This window comes from Prionailurus bengalensis, chromosome D4, assembly GCF_016509475.1.
Source record: "Prionailurus bengalensis isolate Pbe53 chromosome D4, Fcat_Pben_1.1_paternal_pri, whole genome shotgun sequence".
Lineage (NCBI taxonomy): Eukaryota > Metazoa > Chordata > Mammalia > Carnivora > Felidae > Prionailurus > Prionailurus bengalensis.
In genome coordinates this window covers 84,071,406-84,084,277 of record NC_057359.1, presented here as the reverse complement: position 1 = coordinate 84,084,277, position 12,872 = coordinate 84,071,406, and the positions used below count along the sequence as shown (strand labels likewise).

The following is a 12,872-nucleotide window of genomic DNA, read 5'->3' as shown; positions in this document are numbered from 1 at the left end:
TGAGGTGTCAGCCTGGAGGCCGACATGGAGCTGGAACTCTAGAACCACGATATCATGACCTGAGCCAGAGTCAGTGGCTTAACCAACTGAGCCACCCAAGCGCCCCCTAGTGTCTCAAATTCTAAAACGAACCAAATCAAATTCGTTAACTCCATCTCCAGGTGTGCACTTCCATCCCCCAAGTCACCAGTATGAAATTTTGGAAGCATTTTAGACTCTTCCCTCCATTTCTTGGCGTCCAGTCAACAAATATTGTGGCTTCCGTCTTCTAAATGTCTCAAACTTTCTCTCTTGACTCCATTGCTGATAGTACATTTACTTCCATTTTATTTCAAGCTGTCTTTCTTTCTTGGAAAAATGCGGTAGCTTGTCTGGGCTCTTTGCCTCCAATAACTCCCCAATGCACATGTGTTCATGTCTCTCCATTGCTTGTGTGTTCATGTCTGTCCAGCTCCTCAGTGTTTTCCCCATCACCTTCACGATGAAGTGCAAACTCATAGTGCAGTAGTAAACTTTCATGGTCTTGGCACAGCTTACCTGTCCACCATCCATGTTGAAATTGCTGCATTTCTGGAATGGACAACATTCCTTCATGCCTACAGATTTTTGCACTTGCTCTTTCCTCTCTCTGGAATGTCTCTTGTCTCTTCCTTTCACTCTTGAGTTCCTCTCACAGACTTGTGCATCTTTCAAAACTTTGCTTACATGTTACTTCCAGGAAGCCCCCTTGACCCAACCTGCCCTTATCACCCCCTCTACCCTTTATCCCTCCCAACTGAGTTTAGTCCCTTGTCTCCTACTTACCTCTGTAATAGCACCTATTGCATTGTTGGTGATTTGCTTGTCTCTCAGTAAATTGGGAGCCTTATGAAGGGCAGTAGAGAGAAGCAGTTAGAAACTCAGGTCACGGGGTGCCTGGGTGACTCAGTCAGTTAAGTGTCTTGATCCCAGCTCTGGTCTTGATCTCAGGGCCATGAGTTCAGACCCCATGTTGGGCTTTGCACTGGACACGAAGCCTACTTTAAAAAAAAAAAAAAAGGTCAGCTTAAGGAGTTAGACCTGGATTTGATTCCCAGCTGCATCGTTATTATGTGACTTGAGGCAAGGTCCTATATTTTATTTCTGTGTCTTAGTTTCACATCTTTAGGAACTGTACCTGTCTTTATTAAAATGTATGTGTCGGGGTCCCCAAGGTTCACCCCTAGATTCAGTGATTTACTAGGAGGGCTCACAGGACTCTGCATGGTTTTACTCACTGCTGTCATTTATTATAGTGAAAGGATACAAAGCATAATCAGCAAAAGGAAAAGGTGCGTGGGGCAAAGTCTGGAGAAAACCATGTGCAAACTTCTAAGAGTCCTCTCCCCCTATAGTTACATAGGACACACTTAATTCCCCCAGCAATGAGTTGTGACAGCACATGTAAAATATTGTCTTTTAGGGAAGCTTATTAGAGACTCAGTGCCCAGGGATTTTATTGGAGGCCCTTCACATAGGCATCTACTGCCAACCATTTACGAAAATTCCAGACTCCCAGAAGGAAAATGGGTGTTCGGCATAAACCATATTTTTTACACAAACACAGTTAGGTACAGTGAACCATTCTTGTCGGGTGGTGGGAACCATTTTAAGTGTTAAGTTCCCATAGGCCAGTCCAGGGCCAGCCTTACAAGCAGACCTTGTTAAGGATTGTGATTGCAGGCCTGCAATGTTAGCTCTTATCTGCCTAGTGAATAAAACACTTAGCATAATGCCTGGCTCTTAATAGGCATTTCATAATAGTAGCTGCTTCAGCTGCTGCTGTTTTGGGTAGGGACTCTCTGTCTCACCTCTGTTCCCAATGCTTAGCACAATGCTGGGAATAGGATGTCTCTCACTAACAGTAATAATCATAATTTCTGCTACTAATAATAGGTGATATGTCTTAAAACTAATTATGTGCCAGTCTCTGTTTAGGGACTTGACAAGTTTTGATTTATTTAACCTTCATCAGAGCTCTGTGAGATTGATCCTGTTTGTGGTCATAGTTTACATACGAGGAAATCAGTGCACAGAGAAAGTGACTAATTGGCCCAGGTTCTTGTTTAATAAGTGGTGAAGACAGGACTTTAACCCAGGCCTTCCACCTCCAGAGACTGCTATGAACTTTACCAGGTCTCAATCAATGTTGGATTGGGCAAGTGTCTAAATATTCTAAATAAATGGATATTTAAAGTGAATTTTTCAACCACCTTTAAAATATAAGATGGGGAAACATGACTCAAGACTAGATGTTAGGTAATATTTTAAATTTTGTTAAGCATGATAATGGTACTGTGGTTATAAAGGAAAATGACCTTAAATTTTAGAAATGTTTTTCAAAGTATTTAGGATGAAATGTCATGTCTTATTTATAGTAGTACCTCAGTAAAATAAAACTTAATGAAGGAAATATGGGGAAATTTTAGCAATTATTAAAGTAGGTGGAGAACATTCATGAAACCATTTTCCCTAGTCTTCTGTATTTTTAAAAATAAAAATTTTTACAATTGAAAGAAAAAAGTTACTTATTAGCAATAGTAAGCAGTATTCAAAGTAATAGGAATATTCACATATTTTAAAATAGATTGTTGGGGAAAATTGATGTTTCATTAATATATTGATTCTTGAATCCATACTACCTACTAAAGTTCTTGATGCATTTTAGGTAAAGATACTGAAACTTTTTTTTTTTTTAATTTTTTTTTTTTAACGTTTATTTATTTTTGAGACAGAGAGAGACAGAGCATGAACAGGGGAGGGGCAGAGAGAGAGGGAGACACAGAATCGGAAACAGGCTCCAGGCTCTGAGCTGTCAGCACAGAGCCCGATGCGGGGCTCGAACTCACGGACTGTGAGATCATGACCTGAGCCGAAGTCGGACGCTTAACCGACTGAGCCACCCAGGTGCCCCTATACTGAAACTTTTTCAACGTCTGTGATCAGTTCTTTACCAGTCTTTGCTCCCTTGCTAAAGAACCTTCTCCATTTTATCCCAGGACTTTACCTTGGAAAAAATAAAGTGATTTTCTTTTTTATCACTGAAAATATATTCTTTGTATTTTATGTACTTGGTGTGATATGACCACAATGGATTTGTTTATCACTGCTTATCGCAGTACTGCATACACACACACAAACATGATCTGTTTAGCATCTATCTCCTTCTAGTGTTGCTTCTACTTTACAAGTAGATAGACTAGGGCCCAGGTACGTTAAGAGGCTCTTCAATGATCATAGTCAAAGTATAACCAAACCTAACATAAGACTTACTGCTTTCTGGTTCTGGGGTCTCACACTGCAGAAAACCCAAGTATGAATATGACCTCTTCTTGTGCCAATTTCAACAGGCTTCCGATGGAAGCAGCTCCAGAGAAGATCTTTCATCTCAGCTTTTGAGAAGAAATGAACAGATACGGAAATTGGAAGCCAGACTTTCTGGTATGTCAAAGAACTCATAAAAAGCAAGCAAAGAAAACTTGCCTTGGTTAACTCTCTCTTTTTATAAAATAGCCATGTAGTATATAACCTTATAGTTATGTTGACATATTTTCATATATTTCTTAGTCACATTGGAGCAATTTGTACCCTTTTTGTTCCCTCCTTTTATTAGTGTACCGAATAGTGTAAATTCAAAACTGAGTTTTAAAGTTAAAAAAAAAAAAACAAACCCAACAACTTAGGTTTTTCTGCTCCTGAGGTTTCTAGCCATGGATATCAAAGGTGTTAAAAGTGTATGTAGACTAGCTATGACCATCTTTTACCCGTTAGCATAGCCTCTTTCAGATGGAGAGGGGTAGGGAATAGTATTTATAGGGAATGGCCAATAGGTGGATTCTTCAGCACCAAAGAAGGTTTGGTGCTATGTGGTCACTTGCTACAGCTACATATCACCTGTGTAAATGTCATTCTGGGTCTTTAGGCCACTTTTCAATGATATTCAACACCTGTATAGAAGCTGTAACTCTCATTATGTCTTTTGTGTGCAGTTTACAGTTAACACAACTTCCATCATATCCTTGCCTGACAGGGCATGTTTGTGATAGAGTTGTGAGTTCTTATTTTGGTTTCTGCCAGTGGATACATTTTGAAAGTTTCATCCTGTGAAGTGGTCAATGGCTTCTGTGTTTCTTTTTGTCCCTTGGCCTTATCCACATTTTTTTTGGAGTGAAAGCAGTAGACTACAGAATTCGCCAAATCGTATGTGAAGTATTTGTGTGTGTGAGTTACCAAAGGTCCATAGCACAGCTCCCAGCTCCCAGTTGATCCATTATCTCATTTTGTCCTCACTGTAGCCTTATTAGGCTGAACGAGGTTAAGGTCACACAAGTAATAGTAGGTGGTAGAGCTGAGATCCAGACCCAGATTTGCTTGCTAGAGTCCATGCTCTTAACTACAGTCTTCCTTAAATTCAGTTGTGACCATCCTGTTATGCGTACCTGTACGTAGTATCAGTAACAGAGGTGAAATAACATCACATTTGCTTAATGTTGGGGAGAAAGCTGTAAAATACCATGTGCCTTCCCTAATATAGAAGGAAGAATGGTTTAGGCTTGACTTAAGTTAGAGGAGGGACAGGGAAGAGAACGGACACTTAGCCCAGTTATGTCCCGAGTATTTTCCTCCGGGTTAAGTATGAATAACAACGACAACAACATAGCAGCTACCTTTTATTGAACACTGTGTATCAAGTAGTTCTGGCATGGAAAAATACCTAGTTTATTACCTAATTAAGACATCTAAAACACTTTGTTTATTAAGTGCATTTGAAGCAGGCACAATTAATATCATTTGATAAGTAAAGAAACTAATACTTAAGACCAATAATTTGCTTAAGGTCTCAGCTAAGGACTGACAGAGTTGGGATTTGAACTAAAGCTTGCCTACTTTTCCACTATTCCATACTATCTTCTTTGGCCACCCAGGTAATTAATTCTGACTTTCACCTTTAATATGGCATAGGAAGCTCAGTTTCTGTGTAGAAAAGAAGCTGACTTTTCTAGAGAATTAAGTACTTTCATGGTAAAGACCATACTGTGGTAAGGTGTTTGCTATCACCCTAACCATTGTTACTCAGTTGTATGGACTGTGAGCTAGTGAGTTCCCTTTGACCTCTCCTATTGCTAATACTGGAGGGGGAAATGAAAACTGAGATTGGAAATTAAATAATGAGCAGAGCATTTCTGATGACCAGTCCAGGCCCAGTTCTTGTTCCCTATCCAGGCTGAACAAATCTGCCTGTTTGTACGCACCATTAACACCGTGGATAGTTTGTACTATACCTGTTTGCCTGTGTTGTTCATTGTTAACGGGAGGCCGTCTGCCTAGCTTTCCTTAACAGCAATGGTTTTCAGGTTGAGAAAATCATCATCATTTTCACTCATTTTTTTGTTTAATTAACTTCCTTTCCTGATGTTTGTCCATTCCTGGTATGTGCGTCACCCTCCTCACCCAAGACTATGCTGAACAGGTCCGAAACTTGCAGAAGATAAAAGAGAAGCTTGAAATTGCGTTAGAAAAACACCAGGATTGTACGTATTTTTTTCCTGCTTTTTTTTCAATCTTCTTAGGGTTTATATATTTTTTTAAATGAAACAGTAGCATATGGATAAGTTTGTCCTTCGTCATAACTCCAATCTTTGTAAGTGTACTTCGTAATCAGGTTGATATAACATTTGTCTGATATTTATAAACATACAGTTCCTATTTATGTTACATGATGGGCATGCTTCTTAGGAGAAGGTCATCGTGTGTATCAGCTTGTCTTCATCCAGCATATTGGCTGCCCTTAGATTTTAGTAAAATAGTGTGCCTGGCCTTTCGGCCTAGATTAGGAGACTGGTTTGAGCTGTAGCTTCATGCTGCTGCATTCAGTAATGGGGGGATATCTTAAGCTGTCATCACTCCTCCAACAATGGTACATATTGTTTAGTCTATCCTAACTTATATGTTCTCCTTTGGATTCAAGCCAAGAAAGATGCTAACAGAAATAGAAAGTTATTTTCTGTTGATGTAATATATACTAAAAAATTTTTAAAGGAAAACAAAGTGAAAGAAGGTTTTCTTCGTTTTGCTAAGTTTTTTAATTCTGAGAAAGTGGTAGTAATCAGCACTTAGCAAAGGCATTATTGTTTTCTGGCAACCTACTCAAATCATGTTCTGTCATTGTGCCATTGAAAAAGTTACCTTTTGGCATCTTCCTAAATGTATATATGTGCTTATTACAAAAACAAAACAATAGAAAGCAAATAATAATAATAATAATAATAATAATAATGCCAGCAACAAAAACAACAACTGTGGTCCAAAAGATTCTGGGAAAGTTGAGATGGATCAGGTTTTTCCCAGTCTCGTTATTCATTTACGTGACCTAGATCTTTTTTGTTAGGTGACAATTGTAATCACTGGGCTATTTGTCATGCCGTTTCTGAAATATTTCCATATCTCAAATAGAGCCTCTTTGTTAACAGCTTCCATGCGGAAATTTCAAGAGCAGAATGAGACATTCCAAGCCAACAGAGCCAAAATGGCAGAAGGACTGGCTTTGGCATTAGCCAGAAAGGACCAGGTATTTTATATGTGACGCCCAAGACTGGTGGAAAGATTTCACTTCGTGACATGATTTCAAAAATCATGAAATAAACCTGGTAGAAAATATTTATAGTCTAGGAGAGAAGTTGTAATCATGAAATGCATCCGGAATGTGAGAATGCATCCAGAATACCATTCTATCATTCTGTGTAGCTTTGTAAAAGGGAGAGGGAAATCATGTGTCCTAATCTGGTGGCATATCCCAAGAGAAGGAGAACGGTCTCTGTCGTCTAAAAACCTGTCTCAAAGCCTAGTCCCCAAATATGATAAATCGTGGAAAATGCTATCAAGCTAGCCAGCTTCTATGATGTACATAGTTCTTAACAACCTCTCTTCCCCAGTTTCTTCAACCCCAGTGAGCTAGACAGAAAAGAACTCCTGTAATCTCACTAGAACCATTCATTGACAGAGGCTGGAATAAGAAAGGAAAATAGTACTATTACTAACTGTTACAATAATTATGAAGAGTATTTCATTTAGTGGCATTTTAAGATAAACATCAAGATATTATGATAATCTTGATTTATTAAGACAGGGTCAATTTATGATGTTTCACTTAAGAAAATATATAATTCATCTACAGTAGGTGGGTGGTTGGTTTGTTGGTTGGTTTTAAAGTGAGTATCCATCATCTAGGACATTTGCTAGCCAGAAAAAGACCTTATTCCCAATACTTAGTGGATAACTATGGTATGAATGTATATAAATGAAGAAATCATCTAAAATTGGTGGATTCTGATTGTAGACAGTTGGAATATGACTTTTTGTACAAATGGTGATTTTTACTCCTGTTCTCTGATTTGTGAATAAGGGGCATAATCCTTTTACCTTTAACTTATGCCTTATACCAAACACCATAAAACATACTGGTAAAATCAAGATAAGAAGGAAAATAATGATTAGGGGCTGGTGAAGACCGTCCCCCTCAACTTCAGTAAATTAATTTCTAAACATCAGTTATAGAGTTACCAACTCAGCTGGTCCCAGCTACCCACTCCCAAGAAATAATAACAATACTCACGGAAAAACACGTAGGAATAAACTGAAAAGCTGCATCAGAACACCACATTACAGCTTTGTTTGGTGCTCTACTTAGTAAAAATCTGCAGGCTTGTATTTGTGTTCTAGAATTTTTTATAAAATTCATTTTCTTCTCCTTTTAGGACTCTTGGCTTTCTTAATACTAAGCCAACTTTATGGGATTTTTTTTTAATTTGCTGTTTTGGTTGGTTGCTTGCTTGTTTTTCAGGGGGAATTAGGTGGTTTTGCTTTCTGAAAATCTTTGTTACTGATAGTCTTCCCTGGAAACTGTACTTTTTTTGTTGTTTTGTTTTAGGAATGGTCAGAAAAAATGGATCAGCTTGAAAAGGTTAGTTCATCTTTTATTTTTGTCTCACTATGAATGTTGGCTTCTTGGGGCTTAGAAAATGGTTTCTCCAGTACCCAGTGTACAGATTGCTCTACCACCTCTTGGACTCAAGGTCCTGGATAATTAGACACTAACTTGAAAAGCTCATGCGTTCTTTCTGGATGGGCATGCTGGATATCTTTTGTTTTCCCCTCGCAATATCCTCTCCACCCCTCTCTTACCTTTCTCTGTGTACCTGAAGGCTGTTAGAAACTGCATCAGCAGGGCTCCTTGGCCCTCTGGCTTCCGATTGGGTTCTGCCAGTGGGGAACTCCAAAAGACCGACGGGCAGAAGAAGAGTGTGGTCGGAAGGCTTTTATTCCCCCAGCCTTCTCCATGTGGGATCCATCCAGGTTGGTTGCATCCCATGACCAAAGGTCACAGCTTCAGTTGGATATCCCGGGGTCTCTTGGAATCTCCTCGTCCCTTTGCCCCTTCATGCCCAACTGTTACTAGCACATTATCTCTTTGGGTTTTCTTATCCCACCCACAGCTTTGAAAAGTCCCTTTATTAAACTCCTCTCAAAATACTCCATTTGCGACTGCCATCTGTTTCCGACTGGGGCCCTAATTGGCACTGTGGTAACATTAGGAATTCTTTTTGAAGAGGCAATGAGAAGGAGGGCATTTTTCAAGGCTCAGCGTTAAGTAGATAAGAGCACTCCTTGACTAAACACAGATGAGGAAAATTGATTACTTTAGCACCATAGCTTGTGTAACACTGTGTAGGTGCTTAACGTAATGTATTCCTGGCTCCCAGACATGAACAGGAAGATGAAGCTTCAAGCCTTCATCTTAGAAGGCTTGAAAAACATTTTAATTTCAAAATCAGCCCCCTCAGCCCAAATTATATGCCGCTACCTAATTCATTTTTTTGTTTTCATTGAATACTCCTAAGTTACTCTTCGTGGTAGAAAAATTATTTCTTAGACTGATTGATTCAGTTGCACAATATATTTACTGTTTATTTTATTAAACAGGTGAGTTTTATTGTTGCTACATTCTCGGGAGAAAACACCAAGTTAAACCAGCAATTTCGTGTGTCTGTTCTGTAGAAATCTGATTATCAAGCTGTCAGTTAAAAAATGCTTGACCAGAATGCCTGGGTGGCTCAGTCAGTTAAGCTTCCGACTTGGGCTCAGGTCATGATCTCACAGTTCATGGGTTCGAGCCCCGAGTTGGGCTCTGTGCTGACAGCTCAGAGCCTGGAGCCTGCTTCAGATTCTGTCTCCCTCCCTCTACCCCTCCCCCTCTCACACTCTGTCTCTTTCTCAAAAATATATATTAAAAAAAAATCTGAACATGGTGTGAATGATAGTCTTCTTAAATATGGAGGTATGGGTTAGGTTCAAGTGTTCTAAACTCCAAAGATTGTAGCAATTGAAATTCTCATTGTTATCTTTTTAAATTATGGTACAGGGAGATACATGTAGGACTGAACTAAATAAAACCTACTTCCGCTCACTGGGGCGAGCCCCTACCCCCTCTACTCCCCCGCCCAAGGAGGGATTGAGAAATATTTTAGACCCAGAAAGAGCAATGAGACATCTATGTAGGTCTTTGAAGCCTGTAATTTTTGGAAATGTTATTTTTAGACTGTTTTGATTTCTTTTCAATCAGGAATTGGAAACTGCAGCGGCAGGGTTTGTCCTTAAGAGAATCTATCTTGGGAAGCTGTTATTTAGTAGATTGTAACCTGCTGGCACCAATCACAGTCATGTCTAACTTTTGTTGATGTCCTAACTGAAATTGCTGATACCAGTTCTACTTAAATGCATCTCATTTTTTCAGAGTATTCAGCCTTACTCTATAGTGATTCACACCATTCAGCCAGTTCACTATGTCACTTGAAAATAGATGTGTAACATGGATATCTGTAATTTCTTTTTTTTTTTAATTTTGTTAACATTTTTTTTTTTTTTGAGACAGAGAGCATGAACGGGGGAGGGTCAGAGAGAGAGGGAGACACAGAATCTGAAACAGGCTCCAGGCTCTGAGCTGTCAGCACACAGCCCGACACGGGGATCGAACTCACGGACCGAGAGATCATGACCTGAGCCGAAGTCGGACGCTTAACCGACTGAGCCACCCAGGTGCCCCTCTGTAATTCCTGATCAAACTTAAGAACTTTAAAGTGTTAAGTAATGGTTGCTCTTGTTCCCTTTATTCACAGGTGTCATTTAAAACATTTGTTTTTGGGGGGCACCTGGCTGGCTTAGAGCGTGTAACTCTGGATCTCGGGGTCATGAGTTTGAGCCCCATACTGGCTGTAAAGTTTACTTAAAAAAAGAAGAAGAATTTTTTTTTAAAAACATATTTATTTTTAACTTAAATTTGTACATAAGGCCATTTTGGTCCTATCACTGTAAAGCTTACCATTATCTAAAATTGTCTATTGACAAGAGATTTTTTTAATGGTGTTTATTTATTAAGGATTTTGCTGGGGGTACTTGGCCGGCTCAGTCGGAGGAGGGTGTGACTCTTTATCTCGGAGTCACAAGTTTAAGCTCCATGTTGGGTATAGAGAATACTTAAAATCTTAGGGGGACAAAATCTCCCGAATAAAAATAAACAAATTGTGTAGATTAAAAAAAAAAACTGCTTATATAATATGGATTTCTGGTGTCTTAATTGCCTGAGATGATGTCTTTTTCCTCTAAATAGGAGAAAAGGTTTCTGACAGCTCAATTACAGGAAATGAAGAACCAGAGTTTGAATCTTTTCCAAAGGAGGGATGAAATGGATGAATTAGAGGGGTTCCAGCAGCAGGAACTAAGTAAAGTAAAGCACATGGTACGCATTTTTGTTTTCATAGCTAAATACTGAATAGATGATTAATTACTCTGGTTTTACTAGTCCTCACTCTCTAATGACTGAGAAACATATCCTAGTAGTCTTTGGTATTAATCATAGTTGTATGTTTTTCAATTTATTATAATGGGAAGGTTCTGTTTGAAATGCGTTCCCTTTCTCTTTCTTTTTTTACTACTGGGCATTAAATCCCCTTATAAGCTCACAAAAATGTTATAAAAGTTTGGCTTGTTGATCCCTATTTTTAAAAATATGTCTTAGTAGTATTTCTTCATAGTGGTCTAATGAAACTTTATACCTTTGTATCAGCTTTTAAAAAAAGAGGAAAGTCTGGGGAAAATGGAGAAAGAGTTGGAGGTGCGAACCAGAGAACTTACTCACATCCAGGAAGAGTTGATGACCTCCAATCAGATGTCTTCAGACTTAAGCCAGAAGCTAGAAGAATTGCAGAGACGCTACTCAGCGCTGGAAGAACAGAGGTTCTTGCTTGGTCTGTGGGGCCCATGGGAAGCGGTGTTAGTGTAGCTCTGGCTATAGCTTGCCTGCCTTTCCCCACTGTTCATTGCAACACTTTCTGATCTCAGTTCTGGCAAAGGCTTCTGGATTGTCCTTACCAGCCCAGGGCTCAGGACCCTCTACCTCCCCCACCCAAAACCTTTATTCCCCTTCACCTGCCTAAGCTCAGCTTCCAAGCCTACCAAGCAATTAAGTATGTTTTTGTTTCTAAGCTATTGAGTAACCAAAGGCAGACTGGGATTTTTTGCTTAAACCTGGGTGGGATTTTTCTCTTTGGGCTTCTACTTCAGAAAGAGCCAAGGAGTCTTCTCCACTGATAATCTTCACTGGCTAACGTTTGCAGCCCTGACATACAAAGAGCCATCTGTATTTTTCCTGTCAGAAAGTGTCCTTTAGATGAGATTTCCAAATGTGTTTATTGTCTGCTTTCTTTCAATGAAGGGATCATGTGACAGCTTCAAAAGCAGGTGCAGAAAATAAGATCGCAGCCCTGGAGCAAAAGGAACAAGAGCTCCAAGTATCCATTCAGCAGCTTTCCATGGATTTGCAGAAGGTAAGTAGAGTACTAGGAGCGGATCCAGGTTGCTAGGATTCATGAATGGGGTAGAAACTAAATCTGTCAGAAATTTCAGTCTCAGGGTGGCTGCTGAAACTTCTATTTCTCATGCTGTCTGCACTGCCCTACTTCCTGGTCTAGCCAGGGTACATTCCCATGTAAGTGGCCACATGGCTGAACAAAGGTTGCTTAACAGAAGAGGTCAGTATTGTACTGGCAGGAATTCTCAAAGCACACGATTTGATCTGCTCACATTTGTTCTAAAGTACTACATGGTGGACCTCAAGCATAAGAAGATGTAACCATCATGGATGATGGGGCCTAATGCAGTTTGTTCAGAATGATAGTCATTATACTTCATTTGTTCATTTGGCCAACACTTATTGCCTTCCTATTACAGGTATGTGCTAAGCTTGAGACTATAAAGAAGAAGAATAAAAAATATTATTATTGACTATAGAGTAGTGTTTCTCAGTGGTATGTTTCTTCTCATCATTTTGAATTGAATAATTGTATTGTATGATTGTCCCTTGCATTGCAGGACATTTAGCTTTCTGGCCCCTGGGTTCTTAATGCCAGCAGCATCCTTCAGGCATTGACAATCCAGCCCTTCCCATCATATGACAGAACATCCCCTGGCAGGTGGTACCACAGACTCTACCCTCATCCCTTGAGAACTGCTAATGTCAAGTGCAACAAAAGACTTAACAGCATCTATTTGTGTAAATAGGAGTCTTCGCATATCTACAGATACCCAAATGGAACCTGAGAGAGGTTATATACTTTGTTCAAGAATTCAGGGGCGCCTGGGTGGCTCAGTCGGTTAAGCGTCCGACTTCGGCTCAGGTCACGATCTCGCAGTATGTGAGTTCGAGCCCCGCGTCGGGCTCTGTGCTGACTGCTCAGAGCCTGGAGCCTGTTTCAGATTCTGTGTCTCCCTCTCTCTCTGACCCTCCCCCGTTCATGCTCTGT

General features: G+C 39.7%; 1 protein-coding gene across 2 annotated transcripts in view; it reads left to right on the top strand.

Annotated features, from left to right (window-relative positions):
* The window catches only part of GOLGA1 (golgin A1), a 48,910-nt gene that overhangs the window by 4,639 nt on the left and 31,399 nt on the right, over positions 1-12,872 (top strand). The window contains exons 4-10 of one of the 2 annotated variants that reach the window (XM_043566907.1): positions 3,369-3,459; positions 5,475-5,549; positions 6,489-6,586; positions 7,946-7,978; positions 10,682-10,810; positions 11,138-11,307; positions 11,786-11,897. In XM_043566907.1, coding sequence (XP_043422842.1) covers positions 3,369-3,459; positions 5,475-5,549; positions 6,489-6,586; positions 7,946-7,978; positions 10,682-10,810; positions 11,138-11,307; positions 11,786-11,897 — 708 coding nt within the window. The remainder of the gene's footprint in view (positions 1-3,368; positions 3,460-5,474; positions 5,550-6,488; positions 6,587-7,945; positions 7,979-10,681; positions 10,811-11,137; positions 11,308-11,785; positions 11,898-12,872) is intronic. The other variant, XM_043566908.1, reaches the window with a different exon arrangement.